General features: G+C 38.7%; 1 protein-coding gene across 1 annotated transcript in view; it reads left to right on the plus strand.

Annotated features, from left to right (window-relative positions):
- The window catches only part of cntnap5a (contactin associated protein family member 5a), a 77,643-nt gene that overhangs the window by 41,258 nt on the left and 20,261 nt on the right, over window positions 1–16,124 (plus strand). The window contains exons 9-14 of the mRNA XM_046054888.1: window positions 1,064–1,207; window positions 1,315–1,474; window positions 4,282–4,388; window positions 6,177–6,296; window positions 10,242–10,442; window positions 14,370–14,526. Of these exons, the coding sequence (XP_045910844.1) occupies window positions 1,064–1,207; window positions 1,315–1,474; window positions 4,282–4,388; window positions 6,177–6,296; window positions 10,242–10,442; window positions 14,370–14,526 (889 nt within the window). The remainder of the gene's footprint in view (window positions 1–1,063; window positions 1,208–1,314; window positions 1,475–4,281; window positions 4,389–6,176; window positions 6,297–10,241; window positions 10,443–14,369; window positions 14,527–16,124) is intronic.

A 16,124-nucleotide genomic window follows, 5' to 3' on the forward strand; every position in this document is an offset into this window, starting at 1 on the left:
TGCCCTTGATCTCAACCTTCGTTGGATACTGTAACTATGACCTGGATAACTGAGAACCTTCACAGACATTTCTGACATCACAACCTAAAGGTTCAGTGTGTAATATTTAGGAGGATCTACTGATAGAAATGCAATATAATATCCATAACTTTTTTTAGTTGTGTATAAAGACCTTTCATTACATTACAATACCGTACAACAAGTAACATTAGTAACATTAGTAGTAGTAGTTGTCTAGTTTATTAGAATTAATAAAAGAAGAGAGATTTGGACAAATGGATTCCCACATGTAATATTTAGCACAAGAGGCGACAAAGGGCTTCTCCTGCACACTTGGAACAGGAGGGAGGGGTGAGGGGTGCATTCATATGGTGTCAGAATAATCAGAATTTTTTTTCCTCCTTAAATCTTTATTACAAAAAGAGAAATAAAGTGTACATGGGACATAAAGAAGTACACAGAACTTAGTGTTGTACTTAGGCCTAGTTGCTTTGCCCCACTGGTGGTAATGTACATACAGTATTTGGTAAAAGTAATTACACGGAGAAGCTGACTTTACCGTCATTCCTACTCACAAATTCATCTAAATGATAAAATATGCCGTAAGAATTTTGTTGACAAGTAACAGAGCGGAGGAGGGAGAGATTTTTGTTTTGAGGCTCAGAGTGATGGAGGAGGCTTGAAGCTCTGTGACCGTGTCTTGTGTCAGTGAAGCGAAAACATCTGTGTGAAGGAAGTCTGCCGAGAGGAAGTTTGGGAATTTGTCTGCAATATTGGCAAATATTTACAAAAGTAGAAGTGTATCAGAAGTCTATTTTCCCAAGCAAAGGTAAAATTAATATTAAACTGTCATCTTCTTCTGTAGCCATTGTTGTGCTGAAAACAAAGGTACTGGTGTCTGCTGAGAAAACACTACCACTGACTGTTTCACACTCAGATGAACCTGAACCTGAATTTTTCACAGCTTCCAGGTCTACAGGAAAATGGGCTCAAATATCTCTTTCTGCTTGCAGACCACTGTTTGCCATTTCAGCGAAGCTTAATGTGAAATGCTCTTCTCTAGGTCACAAAGTCAACGACGGTCTGTGGCACTCTGTGAGTCTCAACACAAGGAATTTACAGATCACTTTGACTGTGGATGGTGAGCCATCCTCCACAATTGAACTGTGGGAACAACTGGAATCAAGAGGCAGCTTTTACTTTGGAGGTTAGTATATTCTTCCAATCCAATATTAAGATGCCTTCATTCTTTCTCTTGAACACACACTGCAGAATATGTCTTGAAATGCTCCATCATGTGTTATTTCCATCCAGGCTGTCCCACTATGGACTGTCAGTACCTGACCCCAGCCTTCCAGGGTTGTATGCGGCTCATATTCATCAACAGCCAGCCAATGAATCTCAATCATGTACAGCAAGGATTGCTGGGAAATTCTAATGAGCTTCAGTTTGACACCTGCAATATAAGAGACAGGTAAAGTAGTTTGAATTTCTCAGTTACAGCTTTAATTAGAGGACAGTTCTTACAGAGATCTCACAGAAAACTTTGACATTCAACAGTGAAAATGTGTAAAACATTATCCAAGTAGGCAGCAGAAAGATATCCATGCACACGTTATTTTGTGGTTGCAGTGTGTTGTGTGTGCAGAGCTGCCTGAAAGTCACTGACATCTTGTCCTATAGAGACAAACGCTGACAGGATCATCCAATTAAATTGTAACAGAAACTCGGCAACACCTTCTATAGCTGAGGACTATGCTAACAAGCTGCTCCCTACTGTCCTGTGTGGCATCCCTCCCTGTCCCTATCCCTCATTACCCTTCGCAGCAGTGGGCCCTGTGAACAGGATTGGCAGACCTACGAGCTCCATGAATGACTGCATGTGGCTCTGAACATTTATAGGAACGAGACAAACATGCAAAATGCAGTTTTTACCTTGTATATGCCTTGAGGAGAGTCTCTTCTTTGTCAGATTTCAGATTACCTGCTTCTAGTCTATGTTGTTCCCCGTCAGAGGATGTGCAAACACAACAGCGCTGCCAGTGTGTTATGTCAGTGACCGAAGTGATGCACTGTAGGAAATGACAGAATAATGGAATGAAATGTTTTCTTTCCCAAGTTGAGATGCGTTCGTCTTTTGCATGTGTAAATATTTTGGGTTAAAAAAATATAAATTTAATACTTTGATGGATTAGTGCAAAGGTGGTGTGACAATCGGGGAAAATAGAACTTCTGTTATAAATAGCTCTTGGTAAAATCTTTGAAGGTTACAAAAACACACTTCGAAACAAGAAAAATTCTTAAAGCTACACTGATCACTTTTTGGCCAGTAGAGGGCAGAGGAACTCCAAACAAGCTGACAGACACAGGCCCTCAATATTATTTCATATAAAAATGTTATGGTCAAGGTGTTAGCAAACTGTTAATCACTGTCACTGTGATCTTAAAAGTTTGATGTAGCAAACATATTTGCTAACTGCCTATTTACACATCAAGCGGACGCAGAACATCACGATCATTAAGTCCATTATTCCCTCACGTTTTAGCTCTGGTTTGGTCTTCACCAACTCCTGGGGGAAATATCTAGTTCCAGCTGCTAAATGTTCTACTTCCTTCACCAGCTAGTCATTAAACCACACCAATGAATAAAGAAAGAGGTTAAAAAACTCTAGAGAGCTGCAGAAACGATTGATAATTTTCACAAAGCATTCATAACAGTCATTTCACTTGTTAATATAAACAACAGTGATTATGGAGTTGTGAAAAACTACTGTTACTATTGAGGCAAAGTAGTTATGACATCTAAATGCGAAATGTTACATACATTTTTATGTATTTTCTTTGAAAAATATTTATCACTGCATAATGTATTTCCTGTCCTACAAAGGAAACAACCCATCTACATGCATTATGCAGTGTATATACAACAAGAAAGTCATGCACAGCTAAAATGGAATTTGTGAGTTAGTGACATTATCCAAACTTCTTTTTCTTTGTGATATGTAGTTGATGTCTTTGCAACATCCTGGGCTGTCGTGAGGACATGACATGTGCGACTTCTCTATTCAGCTTTGCAAATGTTGATTACATTGATGTGATTTAACTTACTGTGGCCTTTTTAATGAACCCTGAATATGAGAAAATTAACTTTTATCTGAATTATTCTCCTTTTCTTGTTTCTAATTAAATCGTGTGACTCAGTATATGGTCAGTGTGTACTTAGATGTGCTGGCTACTGTAATTCCATGACCTGTAAGGGCACCAATGAACACAACAGAAAATAGCTTGATGGTAATTAAACCAATGGCTGCAACCTTATCCATGTTGCGGCCGGCCCGCTCCGCTGCAGTTAATAGGTGGGAGATGAAAGTGTATGAAATTATAGATGCATGCTCGAAAGGCTGGCAATTATGTGAAACTGAAGGAGGCTTGAGGAAGGGACTATTAATCAGAAGAGTGTGGTTTGAAATTTCTATGAAGCGCTCATTGTGTCAAAATCCCATTAACAGGCATTCTAGTCTGAAGGTGACAGTAATGCTTATATTTTTAGAGAAACTCCGTGGCGTGTCAGCTCTTTCAAATTCAGACAAGGGCACAGTATGAGACACCATCATTTCACAGTTGTTTGGGATTTTTAATGAAACATGAATAAACAGCACATTTGCCTTTTGGGTGAGTTCCAAAGCGTGTGTTCATAATTGCATACAAAAGAATAAAGAGAACAGTGAGCAGGGGTCTTGCTTACCTGATAAATAAAAGATCAGGTTTGTAAACACTAACAAAAGAAGTATCTCTATTAGTGCCTAATACAAATTACTGAGAGGTTTGTATGATGTTTTGTTTTGTCAAGAAATTGTTCTTGTTTTGTGCTTCTCCTAGCTTAATTTGTACTGAAAGTATCGACATGCTGGAAATTTGACAAACCTTGAAGATAAAAGTGTATTATAAACTAAAGCTGATGTGACGATTGGATTAGTTGATTGACTTAATTTGCAACTATTAACAACTATTTTGAAATTCAATTATCTTGTTTTAGCTTTTTAAATGGGCCTATTTGCCTCTCTATTTTTGTTTTATACCATTATAAATGAAATACCTTCACATTTTCAACTGCTGGTTAGACAGAACAAGCATGTACATATATTGTTTATTGTTTTCTGACATTTTATAGACAACTAGACTCCTAATTGAGTTATCAAGAAAGTAACGACCAGATTAATCAGTAATGAAAATAATATCCTGACAGTAAAACGGCTGCGTTAAAAAACTACTTTTTTCCAGATGCCTTCCTAACCTGTGTGAACATGGAGGCCGCTGCTCTCAGACTTGGAGTTCCTTCTCCTGCGACTGTTCGGGAACCGGATACTCTGGAGCAACCTGTCACAACTGTGAGCAGTTCATCTCTCTTTCATTTCTCCACCTAGTCTCGAACCTGCTATTACACCCTCTGCACCTTCCCATATATTCTAGGTCTACTGAGCTGTGTCATTTGATTTGGCACACACATCTTTACCTGTCTTGCTCGTAGCTTTCTTCACTTTGCAACTGAGAGGCAAAGCAAAAACTCGTGCTCTTTCAACCTGACATGACCTTACAATCATTGCTGCTATTCTAGCTTAAAATTTTTTGATAATCTGATATTTACTTTTTCTTGAAATAGCTTTAGACTTGCTTACTTTAGACTGACTCTACATGTAGAGTTTTTCCTTACTGGTGTCATTTCTTGACATCCTGCAACATCGCCTTGATATTTGCTGTGGAGATGACTGTTGGAAACTATGCGTGAAATTCCCCTGCCCCAGAATACTGATTTCTTGTTTATATGCAGGCAACCGCATTTCTTTGCATGTCAGAGGGAACACGACAGATAAGAGCATCTGCTGAATTCTAAATATTTTTAATTTCCAAGAGGCTTTATCAGTTCAGAACTGAAGAAGCCTCTTGGATGAGAGGCGAAACATCTTCCAGTGTTTTCAACCAAGTCCAGTTGCCCTTGATTTAACCTACCTTGCTAACACAGCATTTCTTCCAAAGCTAAGTAGGATTTGTGGGGCAACATAAAATAAAAAATAATCAAAGTGCAGTAAAAATAGAACATCTAATGGGTAGTATTTTCCCATGAGGCTGACTTTTTTTTTTTCTGGAATCCTGTGGGTCACGGGATTCCTGGGTGTTCCTGCGGGAAAGTGAATTCCACTATTCATCACAGAACTGGGACGAGACTGGGAAAAAAAGTCAATGGAGTGAACGGGATGGAAATCATAGATTTATAGTTTTTATATATAAATATGCAGCTTTAATATGAATAAATGCCATTTTCAGATTTTTCTATCAAATAATTTTTGTGCGAATGGGACAGGAGTAAAGATCCACTCCCAGGTCACCCTCTAGTTAGTGGCTCCGTCCTTCTCTTTATTTGATTTAGGCAACTTTACATTTATTATCCAAAATAGCATTACATTCCCCTAACACACTGGTTAGGCTTTATCCTAAAAGCCTTTTAACAAGGTTTGTCTGTGAAAATTGAAACTTATTTTAATAAAATAAAATATAACAATAAAGCAGAAGTCTAAACTCTGTCTTTCTTGTCTAAGTATGTAGCAGGCAATCAGGGTTATGTTATAATGAAATACAAGTATATAACAATAATCTTGTATTTTTCCCCATGATACTGATACTAACTAGCTCCATACTGCATAACGACATCAAGGCTGCTTCTTTATTTACATGTCTAACTATCTGGCGCCATTAAAAGTGTAAAGGACTGTGAAAGAACAGAAAGTGACATAGCGACAATACGGGGGTGGGGCTCAGTGAACAGTCGGTTTGGTGATTGATTTCAGAAACTTTAATGTGAAGGATTACATGTCTATTAAGCAATGAGAAAATTACATTTGGTTCATAAATCATGTTCGAATCCTCGACATTTTAAAGAGATACACAGCTTTAGCTGGAAAGTGAATACACAATAAAATTATATAGTAAATCAATTCTGATCAGGCCTTTCAGTAATCATATATCCTCTATAACTGTAGTATCCAAAAAAGGAGTGGTTGCTGTGCCATACTGCTCTGGATAGAACAGAAACATGTCACCAACAGCCAATACATCACTTCTTTTAAAGTATGAAAACATTAGCACAGTTTTGATTTCTGTCCCCTATCCACTTCTTCCAGCCATCTATGAGTCGTCTTGTGAGGCCTACAAGCTGATTGGCAGCTCCTCAGGCTTCTACTCCATTGATCCAGATGGGAGTGGTCCCCTAGGGCCCACACAGGTATACTGCAACATGACAGGTGAGATCATTGTAGTTCGCATGTTGTCACCTTTGCACTTTTTGAGTTCCGCTGAGAACTGGCAGAAAGCTCTGAGTCCACTCACTTAAAGATGCACTGCATCGATCTATGCCACAACGGCTATCTGACAGTTTCACATCCAGTAAGAAATCATTACAGCCATTTGGCAGTTCCACGAGAGTTAAGAACATATCTGTGGGAAATCAATATTGTAAATATCCATGTGGTTACAATTAAACATCTCAGTGTCTCAAGGTGCTTTCACAACAAACTTGTTTGGTTCAGTTAAAACAAACCATGGTGTATTTGCCCATTTAGTGAAGTTCATTTTGGCAGGTGGAAATGCTGTCAACTGAACCCTGGTATGGACCAAACAATCGGGCCGAGACCTCTTGAAAAGCAGGGTCTCAATCCACTTACAAGCGGAGGCTGTTGCGGTTCTTTTGTGGTGTGAAAGCAAACCAACCACAGTATTTTTAATAGTAGAAAAGGGATTTTAGCGTGATTATAAAAGTTAAACAACTATTAAATCTATCTTATGACTGTGACAGGTTGAGGAAGCGATCCTATAATCGATCTGCATAAGCGAGGAGGTATATATTTATCTAAATCCTTTGATAACCACGGTGTCAGCAAGTGAGTGTGGGGATTTTCCCTGATTAATCAGACAGTCAAAAGCAGTTCCCATGAACTTCTGTCCTACTCTGTGAACAGTGATTGCAGTTGATTAGGAAAGTTATTATTAAAACAATATTTCTGTTTGCCTCTTTTTCATCCTGTTCTGATAATGAGCTGATGGTGCAGGATAACAATGACCACAATTGTCCAATCAGTTAGATACATGTCATGTTTATGCCCCTTGGTTTGTTTGTAAAAAGCCAGTGTGAACATGATCCAGAGGAGAACTAAAATGCAACAGTATATCATTTTTTCCTTTGGTTAGTCCTTAAACAGTCCTAAACACTTATTTTCTTAATATAAGAGAAAACAACCTTCCAGCTAATGTGTGACAGATCATTATGTTTAAACTGCATCCTGCCTTATCTTGTCTTAAACTTTAATTAAAATGGAAAACAAGCTACCTTAGTGCCCCAAACAATGCAAGCACCCTTTGGTTCAGTTAGAAACATCTTGTGCTTTTCTTTTTTTTTTAGGTTTTACTGAAGTCAGCCATGTAGAAGTTATGGCTTCTCAAATTCAAAAGAGTCATGAAAAAATTACAATTTAACAAGCTTACAAGTCTGACGCCCCACTAGTGGACCCAGTTTTTATTAAAGCATGGGGTCATTAAAGTCAAAAGGGTTAATCCCCATGGGAGCACTAATCTGCTCAGTAAATTTCACGGCCGTCTGCCATTAAATTATGAGATATTTTGTGTGCAAGACTGACATTTTGAACTGAGGGTGGTGCTGTAAAAGTGTGCAAAATGCAAATACATTTGTACATACCGTACAATAAATGCACAATACATTTCACAATGAATTCCACAGCAATCTGCTGTTAGATTTGGATTTTCCTCCATACAAATGAGACCACAAATGAAATTTCAGTGATGAGATCACAGAAATTTGCCCATTGATTTTTGAAATACCTCGTATTTATGTGCTGCTCAGGGGACACGGTTGATGTTAAGGGTAAGGAGTCGATAAAATCATAACAAAACATGCTCTGGGCAGCACAAATATCCATACTAAATTTCATTGAGTTTTAGAGATGACGATTCCCATTGGACCTTAAATTATTTACATTATACAATTAGTATAATTTGACAGTTGGATTTGTATAACAAGTTTTATGTAGATAGTGTAGAAGCAATGGTCTTTTGAATTTGAAAACCTGGACCTCACATTTTGTCGCCCCATTAGACCTGCTATATCAATGTGATCTTTTGATGGCAAGAACACAATGTGCTCTGTATCACCTGAATTGTCACCTGAGATGTGACATTTGACAGACAGGGAGAGGGACACAACCTGATCCACGGTCTTTGTGACATATAGGACAAAACATATTCAGTTAAGTTTTGACACTGTAGAGACAGTATTCATCACTGAGCTGTCACAACTTTCTCAGCTACTTTGTCCTTTGCAAGGTTAATGTACCGGTGATGTTACAGAGGGGAGCGCTACCACCACTTGCTGTCTGGTTCGGGCATTATGTAGTTTCACTCCCCCTCGCAAATCTGAATTGTTCGGCAGCAGATGTGCCTCAACTTGACCTCAATTAAGGAATCTATTAGAAATGTAAATAACTCTAAGCCTGACAACCTGATGTGAATAATCACAAAGTGGAGAGGGATTTTCTCTAAGGCAGAGTAAACATAAAATCTGTATAATGAAAATTGAGTTGGGATGGAAATAGGATGAGTTGCTCATCTGATTTTATTGTACAACCCCAGTGACTCCCTTTGTGAGTACAATAATATAAAATCAGTCAATTCACAATCAGCAGGGGTTAGAAATTTAAAGTCAACTGTCTCATACTATAAGCAATAAATGCAGACTGATAGCAAAAAAAAAGTTCTTCTGCTGTGATACATTTGTATCTGGTAAGGTTCAGGATGTTTGATGTTTTAGGTGTTCACAGATTGGGGTTAGAGAAGGTCGTCAAATTGTTGCTTGGGAACAAGTGCATTCATTGGATTTTCAATGGTGCAAAACTGCAAAGATTTGTGTTAGATGATTCATCCAACAACACAATCATTGACAATAGCCTTTGTATAGCAACATGATCAATCAAAACACCTACTGTAATATAATGTGATTTATTTCAATTCAACATTATTATTAAAGTATTGTGCGATATTTTATGTTATATTATCCGAAGCACGTATGCATAGTTTGCATTTAGTCTTTAATTTGCCTATTTGATTACAATTTTTGCAGTGCAGGGGAGGAGGAGGTTAGTGACAATAATAAAATCATTCCAGGTTGAAGGAAGCAAGGAGACAGATTTATCAGTATAGTTTGGCGTTTTATTTACAATATTAAGTAACCAAGGTACTCTCAAAAAGGTATTTCAAAAACAACTTCCCAAAAACAAAGAGGAAGCACCCAGCTCAGGATACAGTTAGGACAACACGCCAGCAAACTAAAAGGGTAAATACCACCCTCCCTCCACTGAGGGAGTGAACCCCAACACGAGGTTCAGACTCGATCCACACCACTGCAAGGACTCCACAAACACCACTGCAGTGTCACCCAGCTCTCCAAGCCATCTGTCTATCCAAGTCTGCTCTCCACACTCTCCACACTCAGTCTGCCTGCTCGCTGCCCCTTATACCAGCTCCTGTGCTCCTGCTGATTGCAAACTGGGGACAGGTGTGCACACTAACCGCCTGGCTGCAACATGCAGAGGGGGAAGGGCAGGACCTGCAGAGGACAGACAGTAGACCTGGGCAGATACACACGGCCTAAGGGCCGTAACACCTGAATTTAAAAATGCTAAATGATGTAATTATTTTATGTAGCAAATCATTTGTTCTAGGAAATAAACCTACTAACAATATAAATAAACCTACTAACAATATAAATAAACCTACTGAAAGTATGTACTTTTGTATTTAGAGGAAAGGGTGACAATGAAGTGTTTCAAAGATTATCACAACTTTTCTGTATGACGTGTGGGTGGTATGCTAACAGAGTAACATGTTTTTGTATTTGGAATCTAACAGTTTTGTGTTTAAAGGACATAATAAGGACATTAGGTTCAGGCTAACACATTTTATTTTTTAGAGCGAGAGTAAAAGGTGTGAACTGTGGTTTCAGGCTAACAGTTTTTTTTAGAAGGTGAGCAAAATGGAATCATGCTAACAGGATAACCTTTAACACAATTTTTTGTTTGTAGAGGACAAAGTGCTGATGAGATCATGCTAACAATCTAACATTTATTTAGGGAAGGTGTTTACAGTGGGTTCATGTTAACAGACTAACATTTTTCTTTTAGAGGAGAAGGTGTGGACAGTGTTGACACACAACAGCACAGCTCCAGTTACAGTCAAGGGCTCCTCTCTACTCAAACCTCACATCATGAAGTTCAACTACAGCACCTCAGCTGAACAACTTCGTGCAATTGTGTCAGGGTCAGAGCAGTGCCAACAGGAAGTGATTTACAACTGCAAGAAGTCCCATCTCTTTAATACAAAAGGTGAGTATTATTTTCCTCTGAATGTCAAACTTGCCCTGAGCTGTAGGATTTATGATTCTTTGTTTTATGCTAACAAAAACTGTAAAATATGTCTCTGAGAACAACTGAATTGTGAGTGTGGCACGATTAAAACACAGTGAACAAAGGTTGAAGCCAGTGAAATTGAAATGAGAACGTCTTGCACTGAAAGCTGCTACGACTCATAAGCTAACAGTCAAGTTGGGTTTTATAGGATGGGCTGCATTAGCTAGTCTTTTACATATATTTGGTATATACCAAGAAATAACTGGACAATTGACACCCGGTTACACGTGATTAGATCTAGTAAAGAAAGTGTATTTCAGTTTAAAAAGCTGAGATTTAGCATGGTTAATCATGTGAGTGAGCTGCTTGACCACATGTTGCCCGTGATGCCGACATACTGAGGAGAAGGAAGAAACAGATTTTGGTGTTGTTCTTTTATTTTGGAGCCTTGCATTAAAAAAGGCAAAGGTCTGCGTTGGTGGAGGCGTGTTGCTGAAGGAAATGGTGAGACATGAAATACGAACAGGAAGTGTAATAACAGATGAATGCGTTTCAAGGGTTAGCTAAGACAGCGTTCATGTTGATTGGCCAATGCAGCACCTGACATGACGTGACGTCATATTGTGTTGGGGGCAAAAGATGACCCAGGTTTTTCACACAGGACTAAAGTTAGTGTGGACGGTGAGTCTTGAATGTTCTGTACCTTGCAGCATCTGGGGAGTGTTTCTTTTTACACTGAATTGAAAGTCAGGCTGTCTGCATTTTGTCACACTGGGAGCTGCTGCCCCTTCAACACCCTGTCTTCAGCTTCACTCTTGTTATATTTTCACAATAACTAGAAAGTCGGTCTCCAATCTTCTTGTGTGCATTCATCCTGCACTGTTCTGGCACCTATGGTGTCGCAAACATCCAAACATTTGCTCTTAAAACATGAAACATTCATGAAGTCCCAGATTCCGCCATTCCCCCGGTGCCATGCATGTGCAAACAAACAAGTTCATTATCACACCAGACATCAAAGAGAGACAGAAAACTGGCTATTTTATAGATGCATGAACACTTTCAGAAACAGTCTGAATTTTTTGATGGTTGCCTTTGTTGTTTGAGCCTAGACATCTCCTGTGGAAGAAGGTGAAACCTGTCTTTGCGCTTCACTTTGCTGAGCATGTCGACACAAACAATATTACTCTTGACAACAAACATACTTTACAGCTTATTCAAATTAATTATTGGACAAAATTGCACGTATGCTAATTTACAGGGGAAAAAAACAACAACCGCAGCTGTTCGAGGCAGCCCACTGGGATTATAGAGCCAGGCATGTGCCAAGAAGTTCTGAAGTTCACCTCCATTTGTGAAGTTTAGCTGTGTAAAATGTCCCCTCTTTGCCATCTTTCCCGTCAGTCTTCAGTCTACACTTAAAACACAGATGTTCAGCCATTTAATGTCTGCAATGATTTGCGTTGTTTTTCTTTATTTAATACCTGTAATGAGTTTGCTTTGAGGGAACCATGATACCACTGCCAATGTGATAGTGAAGTAACAAACAGCAATTTAACGGCTTCTCTTCTTCAGTCCTGCTTGTTATTTTCACATTCTTATTTGTCTCCAGCGATCCTTTTTTTCACAGTTGTTATTTGTTTAGGTATTTCTTTGTTTGGGTATATTGGATGAGGCAACTTGGCATTTAGAAAACCTTCATTAAAGCCTACAACATGCTCATCTTTATCCACCTGACCGGTGTGGTTGTTTGTGATTCATACTGATTCACAAAGCCCAATTTTACATTTAGTTTAGAAGACAATTCTTTTTCAATCTTGTATATCTCAGCTACAGATGGGGCCTCAGAATGATGATGTTGGCCTATTCAGCCAGTCGCTGTTCAGACGTGTCTTGTTTTTTTTGTTTGTTTGTTTTTGTTTTATTAACGAAAGCACTTGTACTGTGGTGCTCCATTCACGCTGTTACTTGTTTGAGATTGATGCAAAATCAATTTTCAATGATAACAAGCTCTAGTTCCTAGAGAGTTTAAATACAGTTGTTTAGTACCATTCAAATTGGACTGTCTAAGTATTCTAGCATCACATTTCTTTTGTATTGTGGCTGTAATGAACACAAGCAGACTCGAGCGGCTGCTTGTGGGGCCTTTTTCACTGGTTGTCAAAATGTTCATTTCCAGTCATTCCAGTAAAGGAGAGAGGAAGATGCATTTGCTTTGCTGCTGTGAACAAGTCCTGTCAATATCTAGCCAATTTGAGGGAGAGTGGGACTCACCTTTCCTTCAGGAAGTATTGATTGTTGCCTTTTCTTATCTGTACCTGTTCAGGGTCTGGAAAGTGTTTTAAAACAAGCCGCAGAACAGGGGGGAAACGGATGACTGCAATGAGTGCCATGACAGGGAGAGAGGGTAAAGATAATAAAGTGTAGAATAATTTTAACCTTTGAAATGCAAATGTTGACTGGTTGGCTACTGTTCTTCTAGCCCACATTATTTCTTATCCTGTCTGTGTTCCAGCACTGCATACAAGGTTTAAGTGGTTTAAGTGTTATCTATACAAGAGCAGAATTTCACAGGGTGGACTGACATCATTGACCAAACATTCTTTGCACTCTCAAACCCACTTGGTGTCTTAGATAATAATAACAATATAATATGTGTATCCATAGATTAAAAAAAAAACATTGCCTAATGCAGCTATAAGGTATGCTGGGGAGAAAGAAAGCACAGCATAAGCGTGACACTTGATTATGTATTGTGACATGTAGCTTAATGGGCTTTTCCTCGCTCGCATGGCCTCATCTCCAATACAGGGTCACGTTGTGTGACAGATGATTGAAGCTAGTCCACTTAACCTCACAGTGGAAGTAATGAATTGTGCCTGCCTTTATGGCTTCGCTGTAGCCTCATTGACACTCACAGACAATGCATCATAAAATGTCAGGAGAGAATCAAAACAAATAAATTCATGCAGTGAAGACAATTATGCACAATTCATAAGAAAATAGGTAGGTCTAAATTGAAGAGAAGTATCAGAAATGAACTGCCTGACTTGGAAGCTCTGTAACCAAATCTCTTTTGCGAATTGTTTTGTTTTTTAATAGTTAATTCTTTTCTCTCCCCCATTTCTTTTAATCAGTTTGTCCTGAAATTGACTTTCTATCCCTTCTCATTATATTTCAAATCTAACCAGGGACGGGGGCTGCAAATTAGATGTCCTATATATGTTACATATGTTATATTGCTTATTTGTATGTAGCAGTGTTTATCTGAATGGTCCCTATTAAATACACAAACAAACAAATACATACATATAAGACATGTGCTAGAAGCTGAAGGCTTATACAAAGACCTTTCCGCAAAAAGCTTTCCAAGATAAATACACTAAATTAAATAGAGGTTAGTTGATAAAACAGATTTGGGTTTTTAAAAAACAGGACATATAAAACCGTCTACAAGTCTAAACGTGTGTGCTTATGTGTGTATGGAGTGACATCTAGTAATAGTTTTGTCTTTCCCAGTGTTTGAACACTTAATCTACTGACTTATGACCAAAATGTTTATTATCTGAAACCTGTGTTTTTCTTTATTTTGTGATCGAAATGCCTCACGTTATGTAAGCCTCTCAGCACAGCTGTCTCTGACAGAACAGGATTTCTGAAGCATGCTTATCTAATAAATCTTTCATTTTCGTTTGGTGTATTTGTTAATCTTTCTTTTTTTTCAATGCACTTCCATATATATGTGTACTTACTTTTTGAATTCTAAGATAAAGCCAGTGAAGCAAAAACAATGCAATCTTCCAAATATAACCCATGACCTTGACCTACTTGAGCTTGAGCTCTGGGACCGGGCAGGCATCGGGCTGCTGCAGTGGTCGCTGACTATCTGGTGTGTTGCTGCAGATGGCAGTCCGCTGTCCTGGTGGCTGGACCGGGAAGGAGAGAGACGAAGCTACTGGGGAGGCTTCTTGTCTGGAGTTCAGCAGTGCTCCTGCAGCCTGGAGGGGAACTGCATCGACATGAACTACTTCTGCAACTGTGACTCTGATACAGACGCATGGTAAATACACACATATACTGGCATTTGTAGTCCTGAAACAATATTTGTATTCCATTTTTTTTGCAACATATTTTTATTAAAAGAGAGGTTTATATTAATTTGCCTTTTGTATTAGCGAGGGTAGGCTTAACACAAACACCTCTCAAAATAGTTTCAACAAAAACTGAACATTTAGTTTAAAAAATGTATTGCAGTACTGTTGTATAAGACTGCATTAGATTTACTGTAGCTAGGTGTACCTAATACACTGGCAACTGTGTATTACCAAGTGTATGTCTAACCCACACTTCTAGGATCCCCATCCTACTTAAATATGAGTTTCCAAATATGCATAATTAACAAACATGAAAAATAAGAAAGAAATAGACCAAACATAAAAACAAATAATTAACATCACTGATCTTTCAGAATTGCTCTGTGGTATATCCATAAACTACCACCCTGATATTCAGTAGATGCAGATAGATACAGAAGAAAAACACTAAACAGATTCTGGACTTTGAGCTGCTCTTGCTGCTTTTGTTGAACACCCACTGAATTGACTAGTTAGTCATAAGTACAGTACATAAGTACAGTATCTCACAAAAGTGGGTATATATGCAGTGTTTTGAAAATTAATGTATATCTATAGAATACAGTGTCATAAACATACTCTGATTTTTGCTCATTATCTGTTTTTGATTGTGTCAGTATTTGTTCATCAATTTTTTTTTATATATACAGTGGGTACGGAAAGTATTCAGACCCCTTTAAATTTTCCACTCTTTGTTTCATTGCAGCCATTTTCCAAAAATCAAAAAAGTTCATTTTATTTCTCAGTAATGTACACTCAGCACCCCATCTTGACAGAAAAAAACTGAAGAAATGTAGAAATTTTTGCAAATTTATTAAAAAAGAAAAACTGAGATATCACATGGTCATAAGTATTCAGACCCTTTGCTCAGTATTTAGTAGAAGCACCCTTTTGATCTAATACAGCCATGAGTCGTTTTGGGAAAGATGCAAAAAGTTTTTCACATCTGGATTTGGGTATCCTCTGCCATTCCTCCTTGCAGATCCTCTCCAGTTCTGTCAGGTTGGATGGTAAACGTTGGTGGACAGCCATTTTCAGGTCTCTCCAGAGATGCTCAATTGGGTTTAAGTCAGGGCTCTGGCTGGGCCATTCAAGAACAGCCACGGAGTTGTTGTGAAGCCACTCCTTCGTTATTTTAGCGGTGTGCTTAGGGTCATTGTCTTGTTGGAAGGTAAACCTTCGGCCCAGTCTGAGGTCCAGAGCACTCCAGGATATCCCTGTACTTGGCCGCATTCATCTTTGCCTCGATTGCAACCAGTCGTCCTGTCCCTGCAGCTGAAAAACACCCCCACAGCATGATGCTGCCACCACCATGCTTCACTGTTGAGACTGTATTGGACAGGTGATGAGCAGTGCCTGGTTTTCTCCACACATACCGCTTAGAATTAAGGCCAAAAAGTTCTATCTTGGTCTCATCAGACCAGAGGATCTTATTTATCACCATCTTGGAGTCCTTCAGGTGTTTTTTAGCAAACTCCATGCGGGCTTTCATGTGTCTTGCACTGAGGAGAGGCTTCCGTCGGGC

The sequence above is a fragment of the Micropterus dolomieu genome, linkage group LG07 (assembly GCF_021292245.1).
Source record: "Micropterus dolomieu isolate WLL.071019.BEF.003 ecotype Adirondacks linkage group LG07, ASM2129224v1, whole genome shotgun sequence".
NCBI classification, from domain to species: Eukaryota; Metazoa; Chordata; class Actinopteri; order Centrarchiformes; family Centrarchidae; genus Micropterus; species Micropterus dolomieu.